Source organism: Vombatus ursinus, unplaced genomic scaffold (assembly GCF_900497805.2).
Source record: "Vombatus ursinus unplaced genomic scaffold, bare-nosed wombat genome assembly UNPS02014820.1, whole genome shotgun sequence".
Taxonomy (NCBI): Eukaryota; Metazoa; Chordata; class Mammalia; order Diprotodontia; family Vombatidae; genus Vombatus; species Vombatus ursinus.
The window spans coordinates 22563035-22573716 of record NW_020954598.1 but is presented as its reverse complement, the minus strand read 5'-3'; the positions used below and the strand labels follow the sequence as shown (position 1 = coordinate 22573716).

Below are 10682 nucleotides of genomic sequence, written 5' to 3'. Positions count from 1 at the left end.
AGAGAGAGAGAGAGAGAGAGAGAGAGAGAGAGAGAGAGAGAGAGAGAGATCATCTCTACTCCTTGTGTCTTTCAGCACCTGGCACAGGATTCTGCATAAGGTGCGTACCTTAATAAAGACCTGTTGAATGAAAGAATTATGGAGCTGGAAAAACCTTAGAGACCGTCGAGTTTAACTCCCTCATTTTACAAATAAGCAAAGTGAGGCTAAGACTTGGGAAGCATCACACCATGGCAGAGCTAGGATTTGAGGGCCAATCTTCTGCTTTTCAGTCCAGTGCTCCATTGTAGCCAGTCATGTGCCTTAGGCCCTAAGGGAGAGACTTACACACCCATACACTACACACTGCCCAGAGGTATTCTGGGCACCCTCCTTTGGAAATGCTTCTCAACAAGATGACGTTTCCTGAATCCAAATTACATAGAACCACAGTTTTATAGCTAAACAGAGCTTTGTTGTTGTTGTTCAGTTGTTTTCAGTCATGTCTGACTCTTTGTGACCCTTTTTGGGGTTTTCTTGGCAAAGATACCAGAGTGGTTTGCCACTTCCTTCTCCAACTCATTTTACAGATGAGGAAACTGAGGCAAACAGGGTCAAGTGACTTTCCCAGGGTCACACAGCTAAGAAGTGTCTGAGACCAGATTTGAACTCAGAAAGATGAGTCTTTCTGACTCCAGGCCTGGTGCTCTATCCACTGTACCACCTAACTGCCTAAATGGAGCCTTAGATACCATCTACTTCAATCCTCTCATTTTAAAACTGGGAAAACTGAAGTTTGCAAAGGGGAATGACTTGCCCAAGATCACATAGCATGTCAGTGGCAGTGCTAAGCCAAGAACCCAGAATCACAGAACATTAGAGCTGAAAGGGACTTTAGAAGACATTATTCCAGTCCAGTCCTCTCATTTCACAGATGAGGAAACTAAGGCTCAGCTCAGTCTTTCTAATTAATTCACATCTATAAACATCCACTGGGATTCAATTTGTTTACGCTACATCGGGGAGCTGGCATTTCTCCAGTAGGTGATGGGTCAGCCAATGATGGTGACTATGTAGCATAAAAGGAAATGGAGACCCATCACAGTGGAAACACTCCCACAGTCTCAGTAATGAGGGGAAGGAAGACTTTGTGATCAAACCCTCTCTACATCCAGGAGAGAGAGTGCATTGCTCAGTGCCACAGATTAAAAAACTTTTCTGCTCCAAGTGGATCCTGGATAGGTTAGGGGATCTCCAGACTCCAGAATCTCAGCATCACGGACCTTAGAAGCCATCAGGGCCAAATCTCTCATCTTATAGATTGAATGTATCAAGTTAAAGATCTATTAAACATCTATTGTGTGCCAGGCACTTGTCCAAGGTGCTGAGGAAAGATGAAAATGAAATAGTCTTTGCCCTTAAGGAGTTTCTATTTATCTGGGTGGTGAGGGGTGGGCAAGAATTAGAGCAAATACATATAAGTAAATACAAAATGTGAACAAAATCATACAAAGGAATTTCAAGAGTCAGAGAACAGTAACGCCTCAGGGAGGAGGGCTCAGGAAAAGCCTTGTAGGAGGTGGCAGTGAACTGAGCTTTGAAAGAAGCTAGGGATTCTAAAAGGTGGAGGAGAAGAGAGATTGCCTTCCAGACATGGTAAACAACTTGGGCAAAGGCATGGAGGTGGGAGATGGGATGTCTTGAATGAGAAACATTTATCAGGCCAATCTGACCAGAACAGAGTATAGATGAAGAGCAGTAATAATAATAATAAAATTTAAAGGTTATAAAAGTACATAGGAATTCTGTTGGGTAGGCCTTTAGATGCCTGGTTAAAGGTTTCACATTTTTATCCAAGATACAATAAGAAGTCACTGAGGATATGTGAACAGGGGAGTGACATGGTGGGTTGGCCAGCTGTCTTGAGGATAAATTGGAGTGAGGAAAAGGCTGCAAACATGGAGACCAATTAGAAGGCCATGGCAGCAGGCTAGAAAAGAAATGATGATGGGAGAAAACTATATAAGAGAGAGATGGGGTCCAATGTGAGAGATGCTATGGAGAAAGAATCAAGATGACAATTGATTGGATATGGGAGTAAGGGAGAAGGAACAGTCAGGGATGACTCTAGGTTGCAGACCAAGGTAACTGTTAAGATGGCAGTGACCTCAACAGGAAGAGGATCTTTCAATTCCACTTTCAATCGATGAAAAACATTAGTCAAACATCAAAGGAAGAAAACAAACTTCTCACCAGAAAATGACCACCTGGAGCCTAAGGTTGATGATACAGTGGGCAATGTCTCTGATCAAGACAGCAAGAGCCCCTCACCCTTGACTTGGATGGAGGATGAGAACAGTCAATTAGGGTCACTAACTGGGGCTCTGAAACAATTTGGACATACCCGGCTATGTGATCAATCTCTTCCTTGGCAAGTGATTCAGGATTCCATTTGCTCCTCAGTCCAAAGTCAGTCATTTCCAGAGTCAAAGAAGGTCCAGTAAATTGTGGCTTCATTTAGAGAGTGTAACTCCTGAGGACACTTTATATACCTCTGTGAACCCTCATTTGTTTTTTGTTTTTTAAATTTTTTTATTAATTTATTTTGATTTATCAACAATCACTTCCATATACTTTTGAGTTTAAAATTTTTCTCCCCCTTCCTCCCCACCACCCTCCCCAAGATGGCACACAATCTGATATAGGCTATACATATACATTCCTATTAAACATATTTTCATATTAGTGATGTTGTAAGTAAAAATTAGAACCAATGGGAGGAACCACCAGAAAGAGGAAACAAAACTCAACAGAAGAGAAAAAAAATAATAATTCAACTTCCATAGTTCTTTCTTTGGATGTGGATAGCGTTTTCCCTCACGAGGGCTTTGGAGATGTCTTAGATCCTTGCATTGCTGGGAAGGGTTAAGTTTATCAATATTAGTCATCACACAACATGGCTGTTATTGTGTACAATGTTCTCTTGGTTCTGCTCACTTCACTCAGCATCAGACCATACAAGTCTTTCCAGGTTTTTCTGAAGTCAGCCTGTTCATCATTTCTTATAGCACAATAGTATTCCATTACATTCATATACCACAACTTGCTCAGCCATTCCCCAATTGATGGGCATTCTCTCAATTTCCAATTCTTTGCCACCGTAAAAAGAGCTGCTATGAATATTTTTGTACATGTGGGTCCTTTTCCCATTTGTATGATCTCTTTGGTCAAAGGGTATGCACATTTTTATAGCCCTTTGGGCATAGTTCCAAACTGCTCTCCAAAATGGCTGGATCATTTCACAACTCCACCAACAACGCATTAGTGTTTCAATTTTCCAGCATCTTCTCCAACATTTATCATTTTCCCGTTTTGTCATGTTGACTAATCTGATAGTTGTGATGTGGTACCTCAGAGTTGTTTTGACTTGCATTTCTCTAATCAATAGTGATTTAGAGCATTTTTTCATATAAGTATAGATGGCTTTAATTTCTTCATTTGAGAACTGCCTGTTCATATCCTTTGACCATTTATCAATTGGGGATGAATCTTCATTTGTTGATGGGTCCACTTCAAGATCCTTTCATTTACCCATTTCATTTCACTCACAGATCATGAAATTTAGATCCAGAAGGGACCTTAGAGATCATCTTATCCAACCCCTTATTTTATAGATTGGGAAACTGAGGCTCAGAGAAGGAAAGGGAGCTGCCCAGCACTATATAGTTAGTAAATAGCAAAACTGGGATTTAGCCCCAGGTCCTGTAACTCTGAATCCAATAATAATACACAAGCATCCACTTAGGTATTATTATTCTTGAAAGTAATAAAACCACATTTCTTTAAAAGTGTTTTCTGTTTGAGACCACTGGCAAAGTCAGGTTGACCTGGTCATCCATTATTCTAAGCTAGGAAGTATTTCATGGGAGAGACAGTGATAAAGTTCAATAGCTACTCCTGGGTTAAAGGTAAAAAAATCTTCCTCAATATTTAATGTTTCAAGAGAGACATGGTGTTGGCCATCCTGACTGTGCTATACAGAGAGATATGGTGTCTAAAACACAAGAAGTAATAGTTCTGCTGTCTGTCCTCTGCCTTTGCCTGGTCAGATCCCATGGTGTGTGCCCTATGGTGGGCAGCACATATAAAGAAGGCATTGATAGGATACAACCATCCAGGAGGGGTTGACCAGGATGGATAAGGACCATTTGTTGGGAATGTTGTGGTGGGAGTGGGGGAGGGAACAGCTGAAGGGGCCTTAAAGGATATTTTGTCTAGCCCCTTTATATCATAGATGAGAAAACTGAGGCCCAGAGAAGTTAAGTGTTTTCTTCAAAGTCACAAGTAAGAGGAACAGATGGGACTTAGACATGGGTCCTCTCACTACCCACCTAGACAGCTTCTTCACTGCACCAGGCTTCAGGTGCAGGTCATACATAAGATGACCAATGACATCCCTTCTAGGCTGGAGATTCTGTGCTTCCCACAGTAAGAAATCATTGGGATTCATCCCCTGTGGCATGGGGAGAGACAGAAACGGAATGGCTACAGACAAGTTAAATCCCTTTCGGAGCCTTTCTTGCCCTCAGGTGTTCACATAGCATGGCCCACATGCCTGGAACACTCTCCTTCCTCATTTCCCTTGTCTCCCTTCAAGGCTCAGTTCAGGTGCCTCTCCTTCCTCCTTCTCTGATTCATCCCCAGAGCTGAGAAGAATCAGACTCCTCTAGGTTATTGAGAGCCTAGTGTCTGGACCTTTCTTTGTCCTTGTTGCACTTTTCTTTGTCTTATCATTATCTCTATATGAGTCACACTTCAATACTTCAAGGATATGTAATTCTGTCAGTGTGCGAAGTCCTTCCACCAATGCTGGTTCCAGCCCCTCTAGAATTCAAGGAAAGGCCTCTGACGTCATTGTGAGGAAAGTGTGCTGATGAGCCTTTCTGAACTTCGCTAGACTTTTCCCTGCACGTCAAGTATACCCCCCCATCACCAGGACCACATCTGCAGCCTTTCCAGCTTGGCAGGACCTCCCAGACCCTGTCCTCCCCTGGCACAACCCTCGAGAGCCATGATTAGGCATTGGAGCAGACTCTTGCATATCTTGGTCTCCCGTCAGATATTAAGAAACTCTTTCAAGGGCAGGGCCTGTGTCATAGCTGTCCAAGCATCCCCAGAACCTCAGCACACTCTGCTTCGGACATCACAGGTGCCAAAGTAACATTTGTTTCCTTGCATTGAACTGAATTAAGTCAAATTGCAGATTTCACAGTGAAAACTCCAAATCTCCAGAGGACAATAGCATATCTACAGGGGAGCATATCAAACGTTGCCTAGGAATCACAAGCTCCCTGGCTCTGCTGTACTCCCTCCCCCCATTAGTTCACCCCCACTCACCCACGGTGGTGACCCAAGAAGCCAGGCATAGCCCTGGTAGAGCCCTGCCAGTCCACGGACCAGTCCATGCCTGCTCCCTAAGCTGTGGACAGTTTGACAACACTTGGGCACTAGAATCAATAAGGATGCAGGAGATTAGAGCCCCCAACTACATGATCTAAAATGTCCCCCAAGAAAGAAAATGACTTGTGCCTCAACAGACAAACTTCCAGAGTACTGCCTATCAAAAGGAGGAAGGGAGCATAAAACATTCTGTACTGGTAAGATATAAACAGCTGTGGCTTGCTCTAGAAGTGAGAGTATATACTGGCAGAGTCAAACTCAAATAGAAATTAATCCCTGCAGGCTCTGAAGTTACTTAGAAAACCACAAATTAACATTATCTATGTTGCATTGCATTTTCATTTATTTTGTTAAACATTTCCCAATTACATTTTAATTGGATTTAGGCCACACTTGGGAGTGTTGGGAGCCATGAGTTTGACACCTCTAGTGTGTACTGTAACATACACACACATACACACACGTGTGTGTGTGTGTGTGTATTTTAAAGCCTAAAAACAAAATCTAGAGAAACAGAATAAGTGGTAAAGTCAGCTAAGTGGTATGGTGGATATAGTCCTGGGCCTGGAGTCAGGAAGACCTGAGTTCAAATCCCTCCTCAGACACTTACTAACTGTGTGATCCTGGGCAAGCCACTTAACCTTTGTTTGCCTGAATTTCCTCAACTGTAACATGGGGATGATAATAGTACCTACCTTCCAGGGTTATTGCAAGAATGACATGAGATAACATTTGTGAAGCATTATGAAAACCTTTAAACACTGTGTAAATGATATAAAAGATGAACCACAGCTTAGGTCCTAAGACAGGATAATTGGTAAAACATGAACTATATGTCTGTCCATTTTCCCTTTCTTTATTATTTCTTCAATGTAACTTGGCACTTTCTGTCCACCCTGGGCTGCTTCTCCAGACACAATCTTCCATCTTTCCCAATGAATAGGATAGTGCCGTAAGAAGGGTAATTTCCAATGGGCATAGTCATTAGCCTCCCACATGGAGTGAGCCCTAGTGAGGGGGCCCATTCCTTCATGTCCTTAAACTACCACATTTCCATTTATACTATGATTTGTTATAAACAGTTTAACATGACATTAAGACATGTTTCACAGTGTTCTAATGTGATGACTGATTATTCTTCTCATCACATCACTATCTCTAAACATTAACATTATCTTCCAAAGATTTAATACAGCATATCTCAGCTAATCAATCACCCTTTACTCCAGACCCTTAATTCTTCATTTTTGCTAAGCACACATTTCTGTACTTGCTTCCCTGTTCTATTCACAAGCTAGTTTTCCCTTCTATCTGGGTCAGCTTGCCCTGGACTTTTCTGAGTGAAGTCTTTACATACTGTCTAATATAATCCTATTTTCATGTTTGGCCTAATACCAAAAGGTCCTACTTAGCAGTATGATCACTTTGCTGAGTCCTCTTTTCACACAGATCCTTTTCTTAACCAACATTTAACTAAGTGCTTCTGACTGGATGAGCCCTGTTTGTGCCCTGAAAGCAGATTTGCTGAGCCCAATTTTACCATGTGAAAAATTTGTTAAATTCAAATGTGCTTGTGGAAATGCAAATAATTTCCATGATAAAAAGCTATAATCACTGCAGAAGCCATAGGTTAGTCTTCTAGCCTTGGAAAGAAAAGACTAAACATATCCAAGCACATATGTATATTTTGTTCATTTCTAATCACAAAAAAGTGGCAAGAACTGAATAGGTCTCCCCATGATAGTCAGCATCCTATCGAAACAGAGAGTCTGCCCTAAGCCCATGAGAAAGGAGTGGAAGAGAAGGCCAAAGGAGCTTACCTCTCTGAGCTGCTTGACCCCACCAAAGATCCTCATCACTCCATCAATCTCTTGTTCCAGCCTTCGAGACCAGTACTGCATCCTGTAAGAAAGGGAGGAGCACACAAACTCAGAGAAAGCTAGTGGTGGAACCCAACATCTAGTTCTAAGGAAGGTGCTAGAGGGATAAAGGAAACACTATTGCCTCATGTTTTATTTCTACGTCATCAGGAATAGGCCCCAAACCAGAGATTGACAGAGTCATATAGCTGAGATAGGTCATAAGCATCAGAATTCAATTTACACTTGGGGTGAAGCAGAGGGAGAGAAATGGAAAAAAGCACATTTTGCAATTCTCCCTTCAATTGAAGAAGAGGTAAAGGGAGAAAAATTATACAATAGGCCAAATCTCCCAAATTAGAACAAATTTAGCTTTAAATGGACCAGTGGAGCTCATTAAGTAAAGGACAAATATCTCTTCCACCCACCCCCAAGATGATTTCTGTTGTAATGTGAATCATAACTCCTTAATATATTTGTTCTAAAAACATGGATGTTCATATATTGGGTTTTTTCATATGAGGTACATCTGTATGTTAAACCTTTCAAAAGGTCATTGGATCATAGAATTTAGAGATGACAGAATTTCAGAGATCATCTACAATGGCAGTGTCAAACTCAATAGAAAAGAGTGCCACTAAACCAAACATAAGGATACCTAGGGTTCCATATTGACTTAGAAAACCACATATTAGTCTTATGTTCTATTGTATTATTTACTTGGTTAAACATCTCCAAACTTTATAGTTATAGCAGCTTTTTTTGTAGTGGCAAAAAATTGGAATTCCCCATCAGTTCCCCATCAATTGGGGAATGACTGGACAAGTTGTGGTATATGAATTAATGAAATACTGTTGTGCAATAAGAAGTGATGAGCAGGTGGATTTCAGAAAAACCCTGGAAGACTTACATGAACTGATGCAAAGTGAAGTGAGCATAACCAGGAGAATATTGTACACAGTAACAGCAATATTGTACAAATGACTTAGCTCTTCTCAGTAACAATGATCCAAGATGATTCCAAAGGACTCATGACGGAAAATGCCATCCATATCCATAGAAAGAACTGATGGACTCTGAATGCAGATTGAAGCTTACTATTTTCCCTTTATTTTTTTGTGTTTTTTTTCCCTTTTGGTCTGTTTCTTCTTTCACAACTATGACTAATATGGAAATATGTTTTACAGGATTGCACATATATAACCTATATCAAACTGCTTACTGTTTTGGGAAGAGTGGAGGAGAAGGAGGGAGAAAATTTGGAACTCAAAATTTTATAAAAATGAATGCTAAAAATTGTGTTTACATATAATTAGAAAAAATAAAATATTATTTAAAAAAACCCTTTCCTAATCTTATTTGAATATGGTTTGGCCATGCTCAGGAGCAGTGTGGACCTCCTTTTTGACACTTCTGATCTAGAACATTTTACAGATTTTACAGATGAGCAAACTGAAGTCAGTAAGTGACTTCTTGTGCTGCACAAATCTGGAGAGTGGCAGAGCCAAGACAAAAAGCTCAGGTCTGCCAGCTCCGGGTCCAGGGTTCTTCTGATCACACCAGGCTGCCAGACTCTGACAGGATGAGCTCAAAAGGTTCTTTCAGGTCTGACAATACAAGCTTCTCTTCTGTATAGAGATTAGACTGCTTCTACCTAGGTGATCTATCTCAGAAGATTCTTCCACATCTAGAATACTAGGCTTCTCTCCTCTATAGGGATGAGACAGTATGGTATAGTAGAAAGAATAGGAGACCTGGAGTCAGATGAGGTACTGGGTAAAGGGGGAGAACAAGAGAATTCAAAACACTTCAAGAAGCAAGCCTGACATTAAACCATGGGCTCATAAAGTAGATACTGAAGAGCTGACTAGATGAACATGCCCTCCACTGGCAGTAAGAAGATCCAGGGTTGATCACTTGACTGGCTGACTCTACCTACCACTTATTAGATGAGTGACCTGAGAAACCCTTTCCCCTTTCTCAGTTTCCTCATCTATAAAAATGGGGATAAATAATAAGCACATTGCCTCTCTTCCAGGACTGTTTTGAGAACCAAATGAGATAATATGTGTAAGTAGCATGGTAGAGAAGAGAGGGCATTAGGTTCAGAGTTAAGAGAGGCCTTGGTTCAAAGTTCACATTTTGCGGCTCCCTATCCTTGTAGTCCGAGTCAAGTCACCACTGTAGCTCAATCCTAGTTTCTTTTGCTGAACAGTGAGGGAGATTGGACTGAGGTGGTCTCTTAGATCCTCTCCAGCTCTGACTTCCATGATCTAGCATGACACAGTGAACCTCCATTGAATTGGGAACCAGGACACCTGCTTTCTAGTCTTGGCTGTGCCTCCAACTGGGTATGCCATGCCCTTGGCTATGCCCTTCTCCTGAGCCTTATGGGTAAAATGTTGAACTAGTAGGTCTAAGGGCCCTTGCAGCTGTGATGTTCTCTGATTGTAAGGGACCAGCTCTCCACAAGAAAAATATTGCAGAGCCAAGCTCAGCTCATTCTATAAACTCTAAGGGGAGGAAGGGAGGGGAGAGGAAGAAAAATGCAGAGGCTGAAAATCTCCCCCACAGACTCCGTCTTAGAAAGGCCCTCTGCCACAAACACCTTGAGAGAGAAATTGGTTCCACTAACCCTTCACCACAAAGGCACTAAATTGTAGCTCATCCTTCCTCCCCAGGAGCCCCTCAGTTGCTTGCTTGTCTGCTGCACCATCATTTTCATATTTTTCATGCTCTTTATTGATATGACATTGCTTATCTCTAAGTGCCTTTAAGTGCTAAATTAGCCAAGAGGAGGAGGGGTGAGCAAGAGGACACTATCCAGGAGCAGAGAGCAGGCAGGCAACTGCTGGGGAAGGGGATGTTTATGGGAAAGCAGCAGGATGGTGTAGGGGGTAGAGAAAGAGGGAACCAGAGCCTTGGGGATATGCAGAATCCTTCTCTATTCACTTAACAAGAACAATAGTCTTTCATCTGCGTAACACTTGTTGGTTTACAAAACAGCATGGCATAGTAGAAAAAGCACTGTTTTCAGAATCAAAAGACTGGTGTTCAAGTTCTGACCCAGACACTCCCTGGCCATGTGACTGTGGGCAAGCCACAGCACACCTCTGTAAAATGGGAATGATGTTTGAATGACTTTGCCATTAACATTCTTCTGCAGAAAGAGCTTAGTAAATACCATCCTACAGATCATGTATACACCATCCCTGACCTAGATCATGCTATAGGAATGTAAGCTTATTAGCATAGAACGAGAGGATTTCAATCTAGAAGGGACCTTTGATTTTTCCCAAGGTTACATGAAAGTAGCAATGATTTGAGCTTGGATTAGAACCCAGGTCCTCTTATTCTGTCCCAATCCAGTGCTCTTCACTCTGC

The 10682-nt window shown here is 41.7% G+C and overlaps 1 protein-coding gene across 10 annotated transcripts in view; it reads right to left on the bottom strand.

The window, feature by feature from the left end:
• Positions 1–10682, bottom strand: part of CACNA2D2 (calcium voltage-gated channel auxiliary subunit alpha2delta 2) — a 447618-nt gene that overhangs the window by 344575 nt on the left and 92361 nt on the right. For all 10 annotated transcript variants that reach the window (XM_027837173.1, XM_027837170.1, XM_027837171.1 and 7 more), the window contains one exon: positions 7260–7341. In XM_027837173.1, the coding sequence (XP_027692974.1) occupies positions 7260–7340 (81 nt within the window). In that variant the 5' untranslated portion in view covers position 7341. The remainder of the gene's footprint in view (positions 1–7259; positions 7342–10682) is intronic.